Raw genomic sequence first — 24,115 nt, 5'->3', positions numbered from 1 at the left:
TTCAAAAATGAAATTGTTGAAAACTTAATATTATATTATATAATATATTGTTCTCTTTAAAAAGGTTTAAATAATCAAACAATATTTTTTATATTTCCAGGTAAAATTCCTTTAAAATGGAACCCAAAAAAATATGCATCATCAGCGAATTACTTGCCAATTGAACTTATTAAACAAGTTTTAATCCCAAGACTGTTAAAATCTTAATTTTAGCTATTTGAGGTAGTTTCTAGTTGGCAGCACTACTTTCCATATGATAGGCCCTACTGGGAGGGGAATTTCCCACTGTAAGCCCCAGAAGGCCCGGCGTACGTGTGTTATTTAATGCTTATCTTTATCCTTTTCCCATTAGTGTTATTGATGTTGGCAGTGGGGATCGTTGTCAGCCTGCCCCGGAAACTTCCCCACAGGTGCGACGTCCTTTCCTCCCCGATAAACTTGCCCTCCGGTTAAGCGCTGACAATTGATGCCAAGGATACTCCAGCCAAATCACGCGCTTAACATTATTTTAATGTCCCCAGGCAGTCACATATGTATATTCGAGTCGGCATATTTTCCCTCTTTGTTTCACATGCTGCGACTTTTCCGGGAATGTTTAAAGCCCGGCCAACTCATTTTCCCGGAATTTGCGTGTGCGTAAAGAGGACCCTTGGGGACAACCGTCCTCTTCGCATTGAACAGGGTCGCGTCCTTGAAGGATTTAGGCTTGAATTTAATGGAAATTCTGCTTAAATAAATCACGAGATGTCTTTAGGAAATATATGTATGAGGAGTTGTGTATTTTAGGCCTTTGCGAAATTAAACTATAAATTGTAATATCAAACATAAAAGGTTACAAGTTAATTAGAGCAGGAGTTCTATATTTTAAACCTTAAAAAAGTAAAAATCAACATTTAAATATTACTTTATAAAGTTATACAAAAACAACCATTAACATATAAATTATAATTTAACAGTACAATTTCCCCACACTTCCTGCCAGTTTTCTAAGAAACCCCACTTTGAACGCTTTCCAAACACTGTCAATTTGCCAATACTAATGGAAAAATGCACCACTGCGAAACGATAACAATCTCGGCTGGCTTTGACATTTCATCTATATCTCAGACAAGGCCGGACAGAAATTGTGTTTTGTTATGTAGCTTTCGACTGGTGGAGAAACCGTTCACACATTTTAAACACCGATTCCCATCAAATTTAAATGTCTTGCCAACATTTCGTATTAAAATAGTAGCACAAAAACTAAGAAGCGGTCGAGGAATTTGGCGCGACGACCCCAAGTGTATTGAAACCCCTTCTGATTTCAACGACCATCCAGAGTTCTCTATTTTCTATGTAAAGCGACTGGCGAAGGAGTCTTTAAAAAAAAAAAGAGAAAAAAAACCAACCAGCAAAGAAACGCATCGAACGGAGCAACGAAGTCGGACCAGATGTGCTAGCTAAAGGACGTGGTCCACCGATTCCCAGACGAGTCCAAAATAAACGCATAAGAGATCCCCGAAAGCATTGGTAATTATCCGGTTTCCAGGACATGTGGTCCCGCCGATACGAAATGAGGCAGCAACTGCCTGTGCCGCTGGTCCACGAGCAGATTGCGATGCAGTGCGCCAAGAATATTGTGAGGAAGGTCGCCGCCCTGCCGCAACCCCAACCCCGTTGCCCCTCGGGCCACCTGCCCGTGCTCGTCGAGCTGCGCCGCATGGACGATCCCACGGTGTACTACTACCAGGTGAATGTGCCGCCAACCGGCTGGCCTCCGAAGGACGATTCCCAGGACGAGGAACAGCCCCAGCAGTGGGTGCTCCCCGGAACTCTGGAGTCACTGGGACTGCGTCTTCCGCAACCGGAGAGGCCACCGTGTCCCATGCACGGACGTCCCATCCTGGAGGCTTTCCCGGGAAGTTCCCTCGAACCCTGGACACCTGCTCCGCCATCTCCCTTGATCATGACCCAGTGCTCGATGCACCACATATTTGGCCAGAATCCCCAGCGCCACGGACTGGATGTGGCCTCCCTCACAGATCCAGTAATGACAACTGAACCTCCGGATGCCGTGAGGGGTCACTTCGTGGCCTCGCTCTACCAGCAGACTGTCAGTCCCCTCAACTACTCGGATATTTGGGTGGAGGAAACACCACCAAGGAGCCAGGAGAGCGCTCCTCCACGAGCCCAGCCTTGCCATACCGAAAGCAATGAGTTTGCGGCCAATAAGAAACCACAAGCCGTAAATGGAGTGAAGGCCTTGCCGAAACCTCCAGCAGAGAAAAAGGGCAGAAAGGCGGAACTTTGCCTGGACAGCAACAATGAGTACGTTCCCAGGGAGCAGCTGCATCGTCCCAAAATCAATTACCGCTCGAACGGAGTACCAAATGGGGTGAGGAGGGAGCAGCACTACAGCGTGCAACATCCAAGCCGAAAACCAGCAAGTCAGCAATGCCAACAAAGCCAACAAAGCCAGCAAAGCCAGGTTGTGTCCCCGCACAAAGGACTCAACGGCTACAAGGATCTTCCCGGCTACGGATACGTCAGCAAGGAGAGCGGAAAGCCCAAGAACGGCTACAAGCCAAGCGACCAGAAGATGGCCTACTCCGATCAGGACAAGGTCCGCAGGCAAATGCAGGGACAGAGAGCGGTTCCAGTTCAGATCCAAGGACGAGTGGCCATGATCGAGCCACGAGTGCGCCAGGAGGCGTCCATCGAACAGCAGGTGAAATCGTCCTTGCCGAACTTCACAGGTGAGAAGAGGCCTTCCACTCATTAAATTCTGAAAGGTAGACCAATCGATTTTACTGCTTTAGCCGGAGTTTATTACAAATTTGTTCATTTGTATAATTTATAAATAAAAGAGGCTTGTACCTAAAAAAATTTTATAAAATAGACCGACTTTAAATTAATTCACTATTTTCGATGTATTATTAAATGGTTAAGATCCGCCTGAATTATGCATTTCTTCGAACTGAAACAGGATAAAATATGTGTTTTAGTATTATCGGTAATATTATGAATGAACATATTTTTGAAAGCCTTTAGAAACAGTTCTTTTATTAAATTCTAGAATATTAAATAAGTAAATATTTAAAGCAAAACTACTTTAAGCTGTATTTTTTTATAAAACATTCTGTGTTGTTGATCTAAACAAGCATGACCATAATTAGATAAATTAGTTCCTATTATATGTAATTTAAATGACAAATAAAAGTGAAAACTTTTAAACCACGAAAAAAGTGAAAACTTTTAGATGGGAGAATTAGTTTGCTCTTCAACAATATATAACCGCAACTAACTATTCAATCACTAAAATTAATTATATACATTTTTTTAAACCACAATTACTACCTTCAGATTGCCTTTATACTCAACATTAGTAACCATGCATATTTTAATTAATCCACAACCTCCTCCCCTCAGATTTAACGGAATCCACGGCTGCCTCATCGCCGATTCCCAAGGAGCTGCGGGCGCTCTTCCGCGGCAACTACTGCGCATTGTGCCACACGGTGATCCGCTCGAAGCAGAGTGCCCTGGACCACTACGCCTCGCGTGCCCACGACCGCAGGATCAGCTCCTGGCTGATTCGCCAGTGCCTCAGCGGCAGTTCGGGCACCCAGAAGAGGAATGGCGACGTGGAGGCGGAGGAGGCACTGCGCTACCTGCGCACCGCCCGTCCGGAGGACTTCTACTGCGAACTGTGTGACCTCAAGTTGACCTCGCTGATGCACGCCCGGCAGCACTTCTTCGGGCGGAGGCACCGCCAGGTGGCCAGCCAGGCGGCGCGTCCGAACGGCGAGGGCTACTTCGATGCGGAGGGCAAGTGGGTGCGCACCAATGCCAAGCTGCTCATGTGCGAGCTGTGCGACGTGAGCATCACCTCCGAGTCCCAGATGGCCATGCACATGGCCGGGGCACTCCACCGCCGGCGGGTGCACTCCGTCCATGCCACCAGATCCGCTGGCGCCTCCAGCGTGGCCATGGGCCTGGCCAGCTTCGATGGCTCGTTGGCCCCACTGCGTCCGCTGGCCCTTCAGATCCTGCAGGCACGCCAGGAGGCACGGGCCGTGAACGATCCGAGTGCCGCCTTCTTCTGCGAGACGTGCAACATCACCATGAACCACCACAAGTCGGTGAAGCAGCACGAGCAGGGCAAGATGCACCGCCGCAAGATGCACAGGCTGCCCGGCCAGCAGTTCCACCACCAGTGACCTTGACCTTGGGGGACAACGCGGTGCGTGGTGGTGCACCCCAGTGCAATGGATGCCGAAAGATGGAACCCGAAGTCCGCACCCCACCGGCGGAACACGTTGCTGCAATTTGCAATTTATTTTTGAAATATCCTACCTTTTTTTTGTATTTTTTTTATAAGTGTAATAAATATAGCCCAAAAACTCCCAGCGGGTTTTTCTTAAAGGATTAAATGTGCTGCCTATTATTTATATATTATAATTCAATTAATAATAACTCATTACTAATGAGAATAAATAATAATGAATAAATCATAGCATACGAAATCATAAATATTTTAAAAAATTTCACTTGGCAAATATAAGTTTAAACAACTTATTCTTTATTTTCTCTGTTCAAATTTTAATTATATTTAAACCATTTTTGAAATTTACATCGTACAGGTGTATAAAAGATGAACCTTGGCATTAATATAAATTGGTAGAGCAATACTTCCCAGGGGGAAAATCCATAGTAATCTGCAACCAGACTTTAAGTATAAGCTCCATTTGCTGCATACTTGCGGGCTGCCGGGGAAATACTTCTGCAACATGTTGCTGCAACCAACGCAAGTTGTCTGCCCGTGGAAATGGGAAATCAGAGCTTGGAGCGGGAGGAACTATCAACACTTCCGGGCTTAATTAATGATGCGATCCTCATTCCAGCTCCGCCGGGCAGAAATGTGTGGAATCTTGCTTTTAATTGCCAGCCTGCTTATGCAGAGGCACGCTCCTCCTGTTGGCGGTTTTCGGGTTCTGCCAGACGGAAGTGGCATAAAATCCGATGGGGCAGAACCCACTGCTGCCACGGCTGCCACTGGCTGCAGACAATGGGTGGCCATAAAAAGGAGTTATCGCTCGACAAATATCGGAGAGAGTGTCGCCCGACCGCAGTGTCAGTCAGCGGAGTCTAGACAAAACATGGCGCTAAATAAATAAATAGCAGCGCCAACTGAACTGAACAAAAAAAAAAAAACAGAAAATCCCACTCATTGACAACCACAAAAACGGAAAAGAGACTTCGTCCCAAAATTTATGACCAATTTTTGTTGGGCTGTAACTTTGTTTGGGTTTCAAGTTTGCCGGCGTGCAAGGTCAATATCAGCGAGGGGGCGTGTGAACTTGGGGGCGTGGTCAAGGCCCAACACATCCTGGAACCAGACTACTCGTACATGGATATCTACTGTATTTATACCATTTTGGCGTCTGGTTTCGCTGGCAAACGGCGAACGGCGGACGGCAGAAGCTTCAAACATGTTTTCGCATAAATTAAACTTCTTATCTGGCTGTAAAACATTTGGCGTTGTTGCATTTTACCCGATTGCAGTCCGGAAATGTGCATATAAGCAGCAACAATAAACACTGAATAAACAGAAGCAGCGCCATCCAAAAAAAAAAACACAAATAGACCCAGAAGAAGGCAAATGGCGCTGAATATAAATAAATAAATATGGCCGGGAAATGGACATTTTTATCGATGATTCAGTTAATGATATAACCCTTGTCGGAATCTACCATCCATTTGCGGCTCAATGACAGCCTGACATTAAATTCGTGTGGGAAATTGATTGCAGAGGAGCTGCGACTGAAAAATGAATTTTTAAGTGTTTCTATAATATAACATTAAATAAAGATGTTGATATTTTTTTATTGTCATAATAAACAAGCAATTATAGAAAGCACTTTTGTAATTTACGTACTGTAATATTTTATTTCTTTTGAAGGAATAGAAGGAAGTATTAAAATAAAACAAAGGCTTTAAATTTTTTCATAGCATTCATATGTTTTATGAACAACACTTGAAATCATGGATTAAATAGATTTATTTGGGTTCTCTTTCTATTGAAAAGGAATTCCAAGCAGAAAGCAAGGATACTGTATTTATAATTTAAAGATGGGAAAAATATTACATTTTACAATTTTAAGCTACAAAACTAAGTTATATTAATTTTGATGTAATTAGATATCAAGCTGTTTAAATGATATTTTTGTTAGCGAAGCCTCTGCCCATTTGCAACATTATTATTAGCTGCACTGCACCCCCTTTAAAATTTCGTTGGGTTTGTGTACAACTGTGTAAACAAATTAATTATGCAACTTTGTGGCGAGCATTATTTCCCTACAATTGCTCTCGCTCAATAAAGTATCCTTTCAACATATTTCAGCATAAACATTCGCATTTCCACGTACCCTGCCCCTTGGGCCTTCTGCAAAATGGTCGCTCGAATCGCTGAGGCGTAAGGAAATTTATGCGTGGCAAAACCAAACCCAAACCGAAACCAAAACACATTCTCCAGGGCAAACTCTCAACTCTGGCGACTAATTTGCATTCGCATAGCCCACAGATAAAGCTACATCTACGGCGCAAAGATACAAATACACAGGTTCGGATACAAATGCAGCTTGCATCTGTGCAATTAACATAATTTCGGCAAAAACGCTCACTTGCACAAAATACACAGGTAGTTTCAAATAGTTAAAGTCTGAAAAACACACAAAAACATCTTAAAGTATTCAATAATATAAGCTAGTACTTAAGATATTTAATCATGTTCATTTATTTTCAAAAATTTTGATTTGCATTTCGTATAAAAATATTATATATGAGATGCAAAAGTCTTTTTACGATTTGCCAGCTTAAAATGTTTGGCTATACGTTTTGCGATCGTTTTCTTGTCAAAGCCTAATAAACATTTTTTTTATTTTTTGGCTTTGGATGGCTGTCTTTATGCCACTTATTACGGGTCTGTCCAAGTTGTGTCAAAACTAGACTCAGATTTCCCAAAGGGTGTGTTGGGGATCAGCGCAAAAGGTTTAAAGCGTGTGAAGTGCTTATTGTTTTGCTGTCTCTGCGGAATTATATAAAACGCTTTTAATGTTTTTAATTGTTACGTGTTTTGCGCACTTTGTGTGTCACAAAAAGTGAGTGTGCGATGAAGGGGGCGAACCGCCATAAACAGTTCATAAAACCAGAACCTGCTTGGGGAATTATGACATCTAATTAGCAGAGCTTTAATTTGAATTTTAGCCAAATTTGAATCGAAAAAGTAGGTATATTACAGACATAAATTTCGATAAGCAGCAAGTGCGTTTTGTAATAGAAATAAAAACAGCTATCGGATGCAAAACTAGTTTACAAGATATTTAGAGGCTAAAAACTCGGGTTGTATATTTTCAAATATTCCAAAAAGCAACCAGTATTTTAAGCTTACTTCGTTTTGAATAATTTAGTAATACTTATAGTACACCATTACTAATTTTCCCCACCTTGTCTCACAATTTCGCCTATCATATCATAACAATGCCATCTTTCTGCCTCGTCATCTGTAACAAGTGGTAACAAATTGAACAAGACGTTGATTAGAATTCGCATTTAGCGAGAGAAAATCTCCTGGGATCCAATCCACAGCCTCAGCAATTTTTCGGGATGGGATATGTGTCAATCGAACGATCGAGACAGTAGCAAAAAAAAATAAAAATCAAAAACACTCGCAGCAGGGGCAACCAGAAACCGGCTGGCTGTGAATTTGTTTTTGTTTTGGCATTTTTGCTGGCAAATATTGCAAGAAATGTAAACAGGAACAGACCCTGTTGCCTGGTACCATGACACATTTACCAACATTTTCGTTGTTGTTTCTGGCGGATGACAAATCTGGCAAGGCATTCGGGCCCACCTGTTGTTGTTGCTATTACTGTGCCACGGAAAAGCAAACAAACAGCACCGCTGGGGCTCTGCCTCGTGCCTCATGCCTCATGTCTCATGTCTCGTTGCTGCCTGAATTTCGCCGTCAAAGCCAAAATAAAATAAAAGTTGCCTCTAAAACGGCAAACTTTTTAATTTGGCAACAAGAAGTGGAGATGCTCTGCTGCAAAACGTTGGCAAATATTGCAGAAATGCACAATTAACTAAATTACTGACTACTTAAAGTTCCTATCAAATATTATTTTATTCAATCTTTCAAATTACTTACTAATTACAAAGCTTAAAAAAAATTCTTTTATTTTTAATTTGGGATTTTCAAACCAGCAAACAACTTTATTGAAATAAAATTAAATAACACTTAACTGTTGTTGTGGTTTTTTTTTTTTAATAAATAGATATTACACAGATTTTTGGGAAAACTTCTAATAAACATTGTAGCTAAGAGCAGAGTCTGAATTAATTGTATTCCCAATTTTATTGAATTCAAATATTTGGCCAAAAACTTGGGTAAATTATTCAGCTTTTCGCCTGCAAAGAGTACACTTAAAACGACTTTCGATGCCGCCATTAGCTGAGTTTTCTCGCTTTGGAAAATTGTGTGCGAGAAGAGGGAAAGAGACGGAGCAACTCGGCCGATCGGCTGGAAGGTTATATAATAACAGGCCAGTCGATGGAGAGAAGCGACCCGAGTGGGTTGCCACTGCATCTGCGACTGCAAAATAGTTAGTGCAATCAACCCGAAATTGGAATGCCAGGCAATTGGAATTCGTTACCAAATATTGATGACAGTAATAGTCGGAGACGACGAGGGTTCCCCCTTGGTTTCTGAGTGCCAGAAATCGCTTTACATAATCGCCAGTCAGTCGGTCAGTCAGTCAGTCACGGAGCAGTCACCTGTTTATCGGCCGCAGGAGAAGAGACCAGACCGCTAATGAAATGCCCCAAAACTACCATGTTACGCAGACCCCAAGTTGGGTGATAGAAAACGCCCCACCAAGTCGGACTTTCTGCCGCCGGCGAACTGATTGTAGTTATTTGGCTCGGGATTGCTGTTTTCTTGACTCGAACGTGGGTGTGCGACAGGCGCCACAATTAAGTGGCGGTTTGCATACCCACAAGGCGGATCCTTTTGTAGAGTGGGAGGCTGGGTGAATTCCCCATGGAAGTTAGTCTGGATTCCAAACATTGATTTTGGTCAAAAATATGCAGTTAAGTGGGCCTTGCAAAACGAGAAAATGGTTCAAAGCCACAATTCGGCTCACAAAATAGGTTAGCCTTTAAAATGTTTTTCCCTTCAAATACTGTTTAGTTTTTAAGAACTAAATCTTTAAGACTAAGTATAATGGTATTATGGATTTATGTTTACCTTTTAAGAAATATTTTACACTAGCTAATTCTCATCACTGGTAATATGTTCATGAAAGGCCTCCAAAATATATTGATTATCTATACGAGTTACATTTTATAAAATCGGTATTTTTTTTTTATCCCCTTAATAAAGTTATGAAGAATGTGGCACCTGAACAAAGGTAAAGGAACTGAAAACAATAGCTAATTTAATTTTGAAACGTGCTCCTATAATTGCTACTTAGGATTCTCTCGTGTTGTTTTTATATCACCACTGAACTTTTTTCTTTCTAGCACTAAGTTGTTTATTAAAATTAATTTTTGTATGAAGAAATTTATCGCCCGGTAGCTCCTATAATGGCTACTTAGGATTCTCTCGTGTTGGTTTTATATCACCATTGAACTTTTTCTTTCTAGCACTAAGTTGCGTATTAAAATTAATTTGTTTATGAAGGAATTAATCACCTCGTGTTTTGACGCCTTAGAACAAAAGGTTTGTTAGCTCAGGGCCAGCGAATCTCAGGCGTTCGTTCCCCCGGGCTAGAAGTTCGGAACAATTGGGAGCGAATTAAGGGCCATTAAAGTGTAAGCACTATAATTAAACCCAACCCGGAGCGATGTCAACTGCGCTAATTGGGCACTTCTGACACCATGGAAATGCGAGCGAGTGTAAGATGATATGGAAATGAGATGCTTGGCCGGAAAGTGTGTCAACCATCAGGCAAACACCGCATAAACCGCAAATACACTCCTGCCAAGGCCGAAATCAAGAAGCTGAGGACAACAGAGAAATTGACGACCGACGAGCGGCAAAAAGCCTGGACCCTTCAACCTTCCTCTTTTCCCCTCTGCGCTGAATAATAATTTTCAGTGTCACGCTGCGTTGCGGGATAAGAGCAAAGCAAAAAATAAATAAAAATTACAAAAATTCGACTGCAGTGGCCAAACAATTTACAAAAAAAAATAAACAACATAACTTGCGCCTTGCGACCTTGAGATTGGCGGCATTAACCCATTACGGAACAATGGGTAATTTTCCAGGGCACAGCAATTAGTGTTGAGCATGGAAAGCGCTTCATTAAAGTTTTCTGTCTGGAAAAGATTTATTACGAAAATTAAAGATGACCTTAGGAGTAAAGAAACACATTCTGTCTTTATTACTACCAGCAAAGTTATTTACATTTTAATAATGTATGCTTTACCTCTAAGTCTTGTTTCATTTTATTTATTTTTAAGAAACCAAAGACAATGGGTTATCCTGCAACACCTCGCTTTAGTATTGCCTTGTTTGCTGGAATAATTTGCCCGAAAATCCAACGCACAAAATGTTGTAAGAATCTCGGCAAAGCCAAATACAAAAAAACACCAGGTAATTGCAGTCGTTACAATCGGAGAGAGATAATAACGAAAATCACCGCAAAACAGCAACAATCAACGAAGCCGGACGGCAGAAAAAAAAAGAAGTTGATGGCCCTGCTCCTGCCCCACAATTGATTGCATGTGGCACGTGTTCATGACATTCCTCCAAGTCCAACTCCGATGGCCATGCGATTCTGTTGCACACTTAAAGGCATTGCAGTGCAATTGCTCGCCTTGAAATTGCAGATCATATATGATCATTCCAAATTGTTGAGCAACTCAGTTCAATTTTTATTACGAACTGCGAATGTCTGGTCTTGAACTTTAAAGAAATCTTAGCTGCAACCTAATATATTAAAAAAACTGTTTAAATATCTACCCGGCACTATACATTTTATTTAACGAAGATGCAAGCAAATGTATAATTACATTCAAAAATAAAAAACATTTTTTTAACATATTCTTCGAGGGCATTTCATATAGCAAAGCTTCCCTGACTTTTTGCACTTTTATTTTACCAGCTTTTGATGGCTGCTGGGATGTGGTAAGAATGCATGTAAAAATGGTTATTGAATTTATGATTAATGCCCGGGCTTTTGCAGTTGTCATTGAAGGCCCGACAAATTGGTTGGCCAAGGCCGACCGGTGCGGCAAGAAATCCGAGATAAACGGGAAGAGATCGTTGCAAAATCTGGTGGGAACAGAAACCAAAAACCCGAAGCTGAAACTCAAGTTGAAACCAAAGACAAGGCCCAGTGACAACGGCAACGCGGGAATGATCCCCAACGAGACGGCAAAGTATAAACAAAACAAATGCTGGGCAATCACAACAAATAGCGCAATGATATGGTCCCGATGATATATACCACAGTATGTCTGCTCCCGTAGTGCCGCCTTCAGCCAGGCGCGGCACAAAGAAAAATCGTGTGTAATTCAGCCTGCATTTTAATTTGGCCAAATGCAGACGTAACCCGATGCCAGGCCAAATATTTCGACAGCCGTGCGGCTCTTGGGATGGGGGCTTCAATTGCAATTACCTTGGCGGCAGCCACACACGCAACCGAGTCAGTGAGAAGCTCGGGACGTGCCAAACAGTCCAACGCCTAACGGGCAGACGGCCAAACGGATCGAACCCAGAGACAAACCACGTCCAACCGACAAACTTTTGCCGCCGCAGGAAAGCGAATCGAAACGAAACGAAAGACTTAGGCAAAAAACTTGATCGGCACGCGCCAAACTTCGAGTGGCTGTGTTGCATTGGGGGCGTCGAACAAGTCCAACCGATCAGCTGACTAATCTGGGGAAGTTGAGCTAGGTCGGTTAGGTCGACACTGGAAAAAAACTGTTCAAAATGGAAATCATCTTAGGTACCTCAAAATATTCAACTAAAAAAATTATTACATTTAAATTTACGTTATAAAAAATGTGATTAATGATAATAAATTAGATTACTTTAAAAAAATTTTAACAAATATTTTATTTGTATGTTTTTTTGCCCAATATATTTAACGTTACTTTAATTTTTGAAAATATTAAGAACACCTTTACTGTTTATGAACATTTAAGGGGTTTTATTTAAACAATTATAAGACAACTTGTACATATTTATTACAATACAAAAATTTCAGATAAATTGCTCGGGATAAAACATAAAACAAACAACTATTTTCAAGCCAGAGCCAATTTTTTTTTTTTTTGAGAAAAAAAGTTTCTTATATGTAAACTATATTTCTAAATTTTTTTTAATATCTACAGTGCACCTTAAATACAAACACAACACGAGTGTCATATAAATTACACTTAGGCCTTAAGCGCAAAAAATAAAACAAATCGAGAGCAGCTTTAGCCCGCTTTGAATCCGCACTTGAGCTGATTATATCTAACCTTCCACAAGCACGCGATCCACAACTGCCGGCTCGAACAAGTTGGCCCGCAGATCGTGGCTGCAAATCGAGCCTAGCTCAGCTGAAAACTCACTACCAATCTGCCAGTCGAGCGACGAATCCCAAGCCAGACGGTTGCCATCACAGCTCTTGTTTCCACCCGCGAAGATCCGAAGATCGAGTTACCCGGAATCCCGTGCCGATCGCCGTGCTTCCGTGGGAACTGCTCGTAGTTTCCACCACCAAGTTGACTCAAAAGGACACCAGAGAGACACTCGGAGTGCCGAGGCGCCACACGTAACTGACGAGTGTGACGAAAGCGGGAGAAATAAAAAAAAAAAGATAGTGGCGACGTAACCGTTACGCTTAAGTGCAAGCAACTGTTGCATTTGCCAATTTGCCCCATTTTGTGTGTCCGACTGAGCGTGAGTCAGTCGGCGAGTGACTGAGTGAGTGTCTGGCCGCCAGAGTGAGTGTCTGGAGTGAGTGTCGCCGTGAGTGCGCAGTGAGTGTCGCCCGGTTGGCTGTCTTTTCGTGTGAGTGCTCCGGTTGTTTGGCCTTCCGATGCGGCCCACCGTCGAGGTCAAGGGTCGCCTGCTGCTGACCCTGCTGCTGCACTGCCTCGTGGCCTTGGAGGTCTGTGGGCGGGCCGGCGCCTTCACCCTCCTCTCCCCCTTCAGCTACACCTCGCTGAGCTTCAAGAACCTCTTGAATTCGGTGCTGCTCTCCAGCAACGCAAACCTCGCCGGCGGCGGAAGGAACCTCAAGTCGGATGTCCTCGAGGATGCCTCCCTCATCACGGTGAGTCTCGTCGAAAAAGAAGAATCTATAATATTCTTAGATTTTATTAAAGGTGAAAAACCTTCCCTATAGTAAAGCATTAAGAAATCTATATAATTAAAACATCTCAGATTGTGGGAAGAGTCATTTAAACATTGAACCGAATCGTGTTAGAGTTCAGTTTAATTTTGATCGTTTTTGTCGACAAAAGTTTACTAACCTTTTTTAATTTGCACCTCGAGTGAGCATTTAATTGTGGCTTTCTGAATATTTGATTACCTTAATCTAAAGACCTAAATTAAAACTTTTGTTTCTTACTATGGCAAAGTGCAGTGTGTAATTATTTATACTGTTTACTTACGAAAAACGAAAGTAATACTTGTCTTGAGTTCAGTTTTGCAATTAATAAACAGATGGATTTATTTCTAGAGTCGAAACTAATTAAAAGGTTTACCAGTCTTCATTACAATATTGTGAAGTAACACGAAATGTAAAGTATTTCTGCTGAGGAAATCAAGCTTTGCATTCAAGTAAATGATAAATTAAAATTGCTTGTGCCATCGATTATTATTTTACTGCCATTATTGCCATTACACATTAGGCATTTTAAAAAAACATAAGTAATTGTTCGAAAATCCTGATAATTTATTGATATCATTAACAAAATGGGTTATAAATGTAGATACTGAAGGTGATGAATTTAACTTCCAAGGGCCAAAATCTGTATTTCTTAGCAGTTTGTTTGTAAAAAGTGTAATCAAAACAAGTAAATTATTACTCGGCAGGTAAACCGTAAATACGAATGCCCTTTGTTGACTTTAAGACCTATACCTTCAGTTCTCTTTTTTTATGAAAGCCGTTTCGATATACCAACTTATCTAGGTAAAGTCGGTCAATACTCCACGCCTGAATTCCCCCCTCGCATTGACATTGGTTTTCCACGGCGATATTTGTTTTGTTTCCTTAGCTTTTCTTTCGGGCGTTATTTCGTTCTATTCTGGTATTTACTTTGCTCGAACATTTTTGTGTGTCATATAAATTTACACTTATCACTCCCCGCCGCCGAAAGAAAGTTTTCGTTCTCGGGGTTCGTTGACTCTGAGAACTACTACCAATTTCATTTAAGCCGTCTGGTGGCACTTGGTAATGGTCACCTGCCGTGATCAAGTGCAGTTGCCAGTGCACTTTCCACCGACTTCCCTTTGTTTTTCCCCTTTTTCCGAGAGAAAGGGGGAGCCGCCGTAACTTGTGTGGATTTCGTAGCCTTTTTATGGCGTTAATCATGTTAACTCAACGGCGGGTACGTAACAGATGGATTTATTTCTAGAGTCGAGGCTAATTAAAAGGTTTACGAGTCTGCAGTGCCGAAGTGTGAAGTAACACTAAAGTAAGTGGCAGAATATTTGTAACCATGTTAAAACTGCATAGGGGAATTACGATTCCACACATTGGTGAAATCAAAGCAGGTTTGCCTTTTATTTGTTTATAATTTTCAAGTCCACTTACAACAAAACAAAAGCCGGCTTGGCCTTCCGTTCAATACGAAGCGAGCATTTTATGGCAGTCACAGAAATCAAAGCTCGTTAAATAAGTTCGGTTTTTGGTTTTCGGTTTTTTAAGAATTGATAGTGCGAACTGACCTTGAGCTCATTTACATCGCTCACGTGCCCAGCAATTAGATCAGCATTTTCATTGGGCGTTCACATAATTGTTGTGGTTTGCCGCAGGTTTTCCGTGGGCTTCCAAATACGAGCCACAAACTCAAGGCCAGGAAATTTGCATTTCATATGGCAACATGTCCGAGAAACACCAGATTTTGTCAGCCAAATATCAGAGATCACACCAAACTGAAGATTACCCAATCGGTTTTAGGGTGGGGTCAACAAACAGACAGGCGAAAATGAACAGAGCCAATAAACCAAAGCGAACTCGAAGGAAAAGAGTTATTAACAAGTGTTCAAGTGTGCATTTGCCCAAGATAACGTAACTTTTTTTTTATGCGATTTACGTGATTCGAGCTGTTGTTGCGCAGACCCAGAAACTAATATAAAGGGAGACATGTGCCATATATATATACGAGTGAGTATATATAGCATATTGTCAACCCAAGTGCCGCCGCACTTTTCAAGTGGATCTTATGCAAAGTCATGGCTGGGCTTTCGAATGCGTGTCTGCAATGTAACTAAGTTCGTCTTTCTGCACGTTGCCAAATTGCATAATCGGGGGTTGGAAGATCGCCAGATATACATATATACACAGTTTTATATATACATCTCTTCGGGGGACACCTTTCTGCGCAGACAGTAACAAATTGAAATTGTCAACGCTACACAATCATCAACGGGCAATTAGGCTAACCTGTCCACGTCCGCAGCGCTTGACTGACTTTGAGATATGGGTTAGCAGTCTGCCCGCCTTCCGCCCACCACCCACTACCCCCTCCCACCCCCTCTTCGCCACCTCCCCACCACTCCACCGAAATGTCAACGAAGAAAGCCCAAGGCTTTGCCTCCCAATAATAAGGAAATAGTTTCGGCATTTGGCTCGGCTCTGGATATTTTTCGCTTTGTTTTGCATAAAATTGTCTCGTTTTTGCTTTAATTTGAATTTAAAGATTTCCGCATTGTCTTTTGTTTTGGGCCCAACATGCCAAGGATTGGCACATCGATGTCGTTTGGACTGATTACGACTAGGTGTTGCAATGACTTACAAAACAAATTGCACAGACGAAAAGTTAAAAGCCACTTAAATTACTTGAAGCACTCTAAATGTTTTCTTTCCCACCAAATAGAGCAATTCCCTTTAATAGGTTAGAAAATACATAAATAAATATTTAAAATGTTTAACGAAATAACTAAAATTAAAATGTGTACTAAGACTGGAATGTCTTAGATGATGATTTAAAATAAATAGATTTCCAAATCATCAATAACTAAACCATTGATGACTAATTTTTGGTTTGTAAGCAACCCAAAGTTTTTCTTTTTTTCTTTTAAAATAAGATTAATTAAAATAAAATAATGACTTATATAAATATATCAAATATGACATTTAATAAATTAAGAACCGTTTAATATAACATTAATCATTAAATCGACATCAATCGATTGTGAACTCTTTGTTTCTTTTCATTACCGTTTAATGCTATTCTAACAGCCCTAATCGATCAAAGTAATTTGCATAATTTTGAAGACGATGCTCCACTTTATCAGTCATCGCGAGAGCAGAGTTCAAATGTGATTAACCTCTAAGATTTCGATGTCATTAAAACGATGTCAGTCGGCGGAATAAAGTCGGCAAGGCGGCACAGAAAATGCAGCCGAAGACCTGAAGCCAAACGAGAGGAGGAAAAACTGGTTGGGGTCGGCGGCGTTGACATCGAGACGCTTCGAACGGCGGTCATTATAATGACTGTGATAAAAGCCGAAGTCAATATCAAGGTCAGTTACAAATGAGCGATGGCCGCAGAGTGGAATATAGACACGGAGCCCATCCATCCGACCATCCATCCGTCCATCCATCCACGAGTGGCTTGTTTTACTGGTCGGGTCTTCTCCCAAGCAAATCCACTGACAATCGCAGCTCAAGTTCGAGCGGCAAAAGTGTTTCATGCAAATTAATCAAAGGCACGCCACAAAGCCCCCAAAAAGAGTCCCCCAAACGTTGACACTATAAATTTGCATTGAGTTTGTCGAGGAAAAATACAAAGCAGACGAAAATATGGAAGCTCATGCACACCCAAAGGCCCATGCAATACCAAATGTACAGTAAATATAGCCTAATGATAATCAGATATAAAAATTGAGTGCTGAAAATATAAATATAGTTAAAACAAGAAAATCGATTTTAAAGCTTTAGCATTTTAAATACAAAAAAATATAAAACATATATATAAATAAATATAAAAATATATTCTTTGATTACTGTAATCCAGTTTTCACTGTACTATCAAGCTCACACAATATTGCCAATTAGCATGGACACAAACCGGAGGCAGGCAAACACAAAAATTAGTGGGTCATGATGAGCATTATGTTAATCGCAACTCAAGACAATTTTGTAGGTGCTAATGAATTTTTTGCGGCTTTAAACCGAACAAACGAAATGTTCAGTTAGCAAAACAGTAAAAATATGGAAAAAGAAACCGAAAAGGTAAAAGAGAAATAGCCACAATTCATCTTGTTGTATTGGCCCAGGTCGAAATTAGTGTAGTTCAACATTTACTTTTTCAGTGGGTCTCCCTCGAACTCTTATTTATTTAATTATAGTTTTTCCAACATTTGCGCACATTGTTTGCCCTGCCCATTTGTTTGATTTATTTACTGTGCCTTTTAAATTGACGTTAAATCAAACATTTACATGTTTGTGCAATCCCATTGTACTTTTGTCTTTTTGTTCATAGCCGGTTCCCAGTTTATTGGTTGCGAGTGAATAAAATTATAAAATATGAATGATTGAATGTTTGTTTTATAACAAAAACCTTTAACAATGAGTTATTGCTGATAAAAAAAGCGAATTTCGGTAGGCATTTTATATTCGACAAATAATAATATTTTGCCAGTGATTATTTTAATCACTAGTATTTGTAGGTACAATTTATTTTATAAGTTGCAGCATATTGCGTCTCTACCTAATGCTATTTTTCCTTGTCAAAGATAAATATTGCTAAAACTTTTATTACTGATCGTTTGTCGTGTGAATTTCAAAACTTTTCGAGATTGGCCAACTCCGATGGGCGGGAAAATCCAGCTGCCGGCCACACTTTGTTGCATTTTGAGAGGCTTTTCAACGCCTTTTCGGCTCTTCGCAAATATTGGCCGGCTGTTTCGCAAAATGTGTGTCAAGCCGAGAAAAACAAAAACTTCACCGGGTAGCATCGCCAGCAGCTGTTGCAATTGTTTTCGGGGCTTGGCCAAGCCGCTTTCTGCGGCTTCTTTGCGCCTCGTTCGCACGTTCATTCATTCTTTTTCGGCAAACCGAAACAAAGAAGTTACGTAAGACCAAAAGGCAAGGAAATTAACAAAAAAAAAACCAAAAAAACCGCAAAAAACTAAATAAATATAAGGCAAATTTATGCTCGAGTATTTGGCAAAATCGGACGAAAACAAAACATGCAGAAACGGAGCAGGAAAAAAGATTTCGCTGACTTACTTTGCGTACCACTTCCTCGTGTTGTCCAACCAGCCGGCAAGTCAGTTGGCCAATTGCAGTGTTTATACTATTTTCTGGCCAACAACAGCAGGGGCGATTCGCTGCCAAGGTTAATTAAAATGCCAGTCGGCTTCGCAGAGAGTCTCTTTCTGTACTTCTCTCACTCGTTTTTTTTTCGCCCGGCTTGTTTGTTTGCCTGGAAATTTGGGTAATCGCGTGTTTATAACTTAATTTCAACAATTGTGTTATAAGTTTTTCTTTTTTTCGGCCACCCACTACCCGAGCGGCTTACATAATCGCCCAGACTTATCAAACGTATCACGAATGTTTGAAAAACCTATAAATTCGCTAGGCAGCAGGAAGAAAAGTATGCTGTCATACGGTGCGTATGCGTGATACGTGACTGGGTTCAACTATTTGCGTTGTACTTATTCAGAGGGCCGCGTGGACTTTGCGTCACCAATAAAGCGTCTCCAATGATGAACACTTTTTATAGTTTGCTCGATACTTTTGTTTTCAGCGGTGTCAATAAAGAAATTCTATAAGGAATCGTACTTGCCAGCCAATACAGTTTATAGTTGGCAAAATGCGAGCAGGAATGCTTGGCTGTAAATTACTTCGCCAAGTCTTTTAGCCTTTTTTGAGATGGCATAACCCAGTTATTCAGTGCCAATCCAGCCACAAGCAATTAACTCAGCCACAGCAGCTTGGATCTGGTAACTTTATTAACTTGTTGATGCCGCAAATTAAAATTCATTATTGCAAAACGACTGTGGTTAGGGCCAGACGAATCCCTTCTTGGGGATGATGACTCTGCCGATGGCACCGACTCCTCCGCACCTGCTCCTCCATTTGAACTATGCAAATTAAAATGCAAAGGGGATGAAGCAGAGAGCGGCGGGCAGGTGGAAAAAACATGGACCAGGGCAACTCAATTTCACACTGCCATGATTTGCACTTCTAACACCTTTCTCTTCCTCTGTCAAATTTTTTTCCGGTTTTTTGTCGGCGTTCGTACAGCCGAAATTAATACGCAAATATGGATATCCGTCGGAGACGCACACGGTGGTCACGAAGGACGGGTATATCCTGGAAATGCACAGGATACCCAAGAAGGGAGCTCAGCCCGTTCTGCTGATGCACGGCATCCTGGATACCTCGGCCACCTGGGTGCTCATGGGTCCAAAATCCGGATTGGGTAAGTTCTAATACAACTTAAGATCTAATAAACAAATAATTTAATTTTTTGAAAATACATTAAATACTACGATTTCTGAGCAATCTACACTATTTTTAATTTTTAAAATAAATAACAATTGAGTTTTAGATTAATATTTTGTAATTGGCTTAAAATGCATTTTCCTTTTAAATTCAAAAAAAAATATTTAAATTCACAAAAAAGCATTTGAGTTGTAGAATTGCAGAATTGAATTAAGTTTTAATAATTAATGTTTTCTATTTTAATAATATAACCTTGAAGGCTATTAATATTTTCAGACAAGAAGCTTATAATGTCCAGCAGTACTTTCGTTGATTTGTATAAACTTTTATAATATTTGCCAAAGAAATGTTTGATAAAAATTATGTATTAATAACAATTTATTTTTTAACCAGGCTACATGCTATCCGATCTGGGCTACGATGTTTGGATGGGCAACTCCCGTGGCAATCGCTACTCCAAGAACCACACCAGCTTAAACAGCGACTACCAGGAGTTCTGGGACTTCACCTTCCACGAGATGGGCAAATACGATCTGCCGGCCAACATCGACTATATCCTCAGTAAAACGGGATACGAGCAGGTGCACTACATCGGCCACTCCCAGGGAACGGCCATATTTTGGGTTTTGTGCTCCGAACAGCCCTCGTACACTCAGAAAATAACCTCGATGCACGCCCTGGCCCCAATTGCCTATATCCACGACATGAAGAGTCCCCTGTTCCGCACTCTGGTGCTCTTCCTCGACTTCCTCACGGTGGGTGGCAGATGGCAGATTGGGTTTGGATTTGCAGGAGCTGCTGCTGCGGCTGGCTCATTTTCCATTTTGCATTCCGTGTTTGTTGCATGCCCCTCTGATTCCATTTTTGTTGCAGGCCGCCACACGAATGCTGCGCATCACGGAATTCATGCCCAACACCAAATTCCTAGTCGACCACAGCCAGGTTGTGTGCCACGACAACGCCATGACGCAGGACGTCTGCTCGAATATCCTGTTTTTGGTCGCCGGCTACAACTCCGAACAGCTGAACAAAGTAAGCCAGGCACTGCGCCGAAAAGGGGATTGAATTTTATTTGAATTTTAATACTTTTATAAACCATTTAGAGGTTTCACTTTAAGAAGTTGAGGTAAGAAGTCACATAAGAAATTTAGATACGATTAGAATAATTCAGTAAGAAAACCTTTGCCATGGAGTGCCTATGTTAGGAGTTAACTTAAGTTTAATTGAGTTCAAATATAAAATATTTAAAACAGTAAGATTGTCATTCATTTGTAGTCCAGACAAAATTGGATTACAATTCTGTATAATATAGTTTTAGTTTCTATAGTTTGTTTTCTTCAAAAAGAGTAGGTATATTGATCTTTTTTTTGGAAATTCAGTAAAACATATCCTGTTTTGCCTTGTGTATTAGGACTAGCGTTGAGAACCGTGAATGGAATTGCATTTCGGGTGTGTTTTGGCCACGATTTCGCGTGACTTGCCTGGCAGGCTGAGAGTCATCGATTTGTGTGTCCCGCCGATTGTCTTCATTAAGTTGGCACTTAATTAACCCGCCTCAATTCGATTGTCGGTCTGGATAGTTTGCATTTCAGTTTATGCCTCAACCTGTCGAAGCGGAATGTCCTTAATTGCCGACGACCGTTTACCAGTTCACAAGCTGTACAGACCAAATTCAACCTTCCTTTTGGAAACTTTATTTACCCCAATCTCTGTTCCAATTCAAATAGTCGCATGCAATAATTCGGGGACTGCAATTATCGATGGGTTAAACGCAATTAAACCCTATCTTAATCCCCCAGCGGCCACGATGTTTGCATTAAATATGCTCAACGCCCTGGCAAAACTTCGCCCGATAATCGACCGCAAGCTAAACACCCGCAGATTCAAAATTATGGCCCACAAAGTGCGGTCGGCTTAAATTACTTGAACAACATGCAAGTGTTGGTTGATTTGGGGACGAGGGGGGAATGTGGATGACCTGACCTGGTATCTGGCATTGAAAGGGTGTCATTATCTATTATGTCAGCGGGCCACGGAGAGTGGGCGGAATCTTCGTGTTGTCCTCGTCGGCGTTGTTGAAATTGGCATAATTAACTGGCAACGGCCGGGATGCCAAAGCACCGACAACGGGCGACAATGCATGCAAATTAGGCGCGATTCCCTGACCCAACATGAACCCAACTACAGGACCCTGGGATAAGTCTTCCACCCCTTCCCTTACCGAGAATATATAGGACGCTAATGCCATGCTGGGCACTCGAAACATGGGACGAGCGTTGTTACATTGTTCAAGAACAGGTGTAGAATGCAGAATGCGCAGCCATGCACTGGGAAAAACACTGGGAAATACAATTGAAATCGGAAAAAAACTCCCATTCAGAAACTTACTGAAATTCAAAATATAATATGTAGCTCCGTTTATTTTACATGCTCCATAATATATTTATTTAAACATCAAATTAGTGAGCTATTAAAGAAAGTTCGACATTTTGCAATTTGTAAAACATTTCTTTTGAATAAAAAAGTCCAACAAATGACAACTGTTGCACTTCAAAAACTTACAAAATAAAACAAAAATATATTAAATATTATTTATATTATAATATTATATTATTTTAATAATTTAATTTTAACAACTTTTGTTAAAACAATCTTTATTGGATTTGAATTTTATCTAACCTGAATTGTTTTTTTAGCAGGCTTTATCTTTATCTTAGCTCTAGTTAAAATAACCATTCAGCTGCAGTGAAAGTCACTTTTATTTTATTTTTTTTACACCACCACACTCTTAGTTCATCACAATTATTAAGTTTTTAATACTTGTCCTTTCTCCACCGTAAACGCTTTTTTACACACCACTTATCTCGTGTATTTACCAATACAAAATGTATATTAAAATTAGCTTTTCTCCCCTTTCAGACAATGCTTCCCGTGATGCTGAGCCACACGCCGTCGGGAGCATCGATTAAGCAGCTGGAGCACTTTGGCCAGCTGATGAAGTCGGGCCACTTCCGGAAGTTCGACCGCGGCTACTTGCGCAACCAGCTGGAGTACAACCGGATGACTCCGCCGGACTACGACCTGTCCCGGGTGAAGGTTCCGGTGGCGCTCTACTACTCGGTGAACGATTTGCTGGTCTCCACCACCGGCGTGGATCGCTTGGCGAGGGAGCTGCCCAATGTGATCGACAAGTACTTGGTGCCGATGGAGCGATTCAACCACCTGGACTTCCTGTGGGCCATCGATGTGAAGCCCTTGGTGTACAACCGACTGGTTCGCAATGTGCGGAGGGTGGAGAACCACAGGGCCAAGCTGACGGCCAATTTGGCCAATTTCCTGGCCATGCAGCTGCAGCGCCAGCAAATCCGGCAACAAATGCAGCAGCAGATGATGGAGAGTTTGCCGGCCAATGTGCACCTGCCGCACGGATTGGGAATGGAGTTGATTGCCAGGGCGACAACCTTGGCTCCTGCCACACCTTCCTTCCCACCAACCACAGCCACGCCTTCGACGATAACGGCGGACGAGGATGCAGTTGAGGACGAGATCCTGACCACCACCGCCACCAGCACAACGGAAATTCCCGCGTGACTTTGACGCCGAATGGCCAAGCTCTTTTCGTTCCAATTTCATATGACTGTGATGACATTTTTAACAATTTACCGATCGCAGCATCGCCAGGTCCTTCGGCCGAAGGACCCCAGGTGCAATCACTCAGGCGCAATCCATTCCCATGCATCCAACAATCATCATCCCACAGAAAGCCCAAATTCCGATGCGGCCACCTCTTCAACCAGAATCGTTAGATCCGTCTTCTGTGCTACTCCTAATACTTTAATTTATGTGTACAAATTTATGAGTAGTTTTATATGTACGTTTATGTTTAATAAAAGAGATATTTTAAGAAAATCTGGTGTTCTACTATCTGTGGGTTCTTGAATTGTAATTCTCGTCTTTAAATGATTTTTTGAGCAGGGGAGCAGAATTTTAAATCGAAGTTAATTGAAGACAAAAACTCAGGTTTGAAATAATAATTTCTATAGAATAGGGAAACACCTAGAACAAATAAACAAATTTGCAATAATTTATTTATTTATTTAGCAGTAAATAAATGTACGATTAATTACATGAAGATTACATTTTACTTGATTATGTGGCATGCAAAGGTATGCAACGATATTTTGGTTAAAATTTCTATCTGCGCCCAGTTGCACACTTAAAATATAAATGAATATCAACACGGTCTTAAACCAAGAAAATAAAAAAAGAGTTTTAAATTTTGTAATAACAGACTGAAGTATGAACTGTTTATAAAGCCAAGCAAATGGATCTTCCGGTGGAAAAGTCACTGTGGCTTAATTCTACCTCTGTGAGTTGAATTGGCCGAAGGTAGAGAAATATTTCAAGAAGAGCGGCAGACAGGCAGCAAACAGCACCGACGCTTAATTGCGACT

The 24,115-nt window shown here is 41.2% G+C and overlaps 2 protein-coding genes across 2 annotated transcripts; both read left to right on the top strand.

Moving 5' to 3' along the window:
* The first annotated feature begins 1,092 nt into the window (after positions 1 to 1,092).
* LOC108100111 lies at positions 1,093 to 4,372 on the top strand. The gene is made up of 2 exons (XM_017203860.2): positions 1,093 to 2,735; positions 3,409 to 4,372. Exons 1-2 carry the CDS (start codon positions 1,532 to 1,534, stop codon positions 4,197 to 4,199), a joined length of 1,995 nt encoding a protein of 664 aa, XP_017059349.1. The 5' UTR covers positions 1,093 to 1,531; the 3' UTR covers positions 4,200 to 4,372.
* An 8,250-nt stretch (positions 4,373 to 12,622) lies between these two features.
* LOC108100112 (lipase 3) lies at positions 12,623 to 23,538 on the top strand. Its single transcript, XM_017203861.2, has 5 exons — positions 12,623 to 13,310; positions 19,461 to 19,638; positions 20,055 to 20,416; positions 20,535 to 20,693; positions 22,581 to 23,538. The coding sequence occupies exons 1-5, from the start codon at positions 13,074 to 13,076 to the stop codon at positions 23,250 to 23,252; spliced, it is 1,608 nt and encodes a 535-aa protein (XP_017059350.1). The 5' UTR covers positions 12,623 to 13,073; the 3' UTR covers positions 23,253 to 23,538.
* Positions 23,539 to 24,115: the final 577 nt, after the last annotated feature.

This window comes from Drosophila ficusphila, unplaced genomic scaffold, assembly GCF_018152265.1.
Source record: "Drosophila ficusphila isolate 14025-0441.05 unplaced genomic scaffold, ASM1815226v1 contig_291, whole genome shotgun sequence".
NCBI classification, from domain to species: Eukaryota; Metazoa; Arthropoda; class Insecta; order Diptera; family Drosophilidae; genus Drosophila; species Drosophila ficusphila.
This window is presented reverse-complemented; position numbering and strand designations above follow the sequence as displayed.

Bases quoted from the DNA above. Each gene is read 5' to 3' on its own strand.
- LOC108100111 (XM_017203860.2), top strand. From the start codon at position 1,532: ATGTGGTCCCGCCGATACGAAATGAGGCAGCAACTGCCTGTGCCGCTG. The intron at 2,736-3,408 runs GTGAGAAGAGGC...TCCTCCCCTCAG, and splicing joins GTCCTTGCCGAACTTCACAG to ATTTAACGGAATCCACGGCT.
- LOC108100112 (XM_017203861.2), top strand. From the start codon at position 13,074: ATGCGGCCCACCGTCGAGGTCAAGGGTCGCCTGCTGCTGACCCTGCTG. The intron at 19,639-20,054 runs GTAAGTTCTAAT...TTTTTTAACCAG, and splicing joins GGGTCCAAAATCCGGATTGG to GCTACATGCTATCCGATCTG. The intron at 20,417-20,534 runs GTGGGTGGCAGA...TTTTTGTTGCAG, and splicing joins TCTTCCTCGACTTCCTCACG to GCCGCCACACGAATGCTGCG.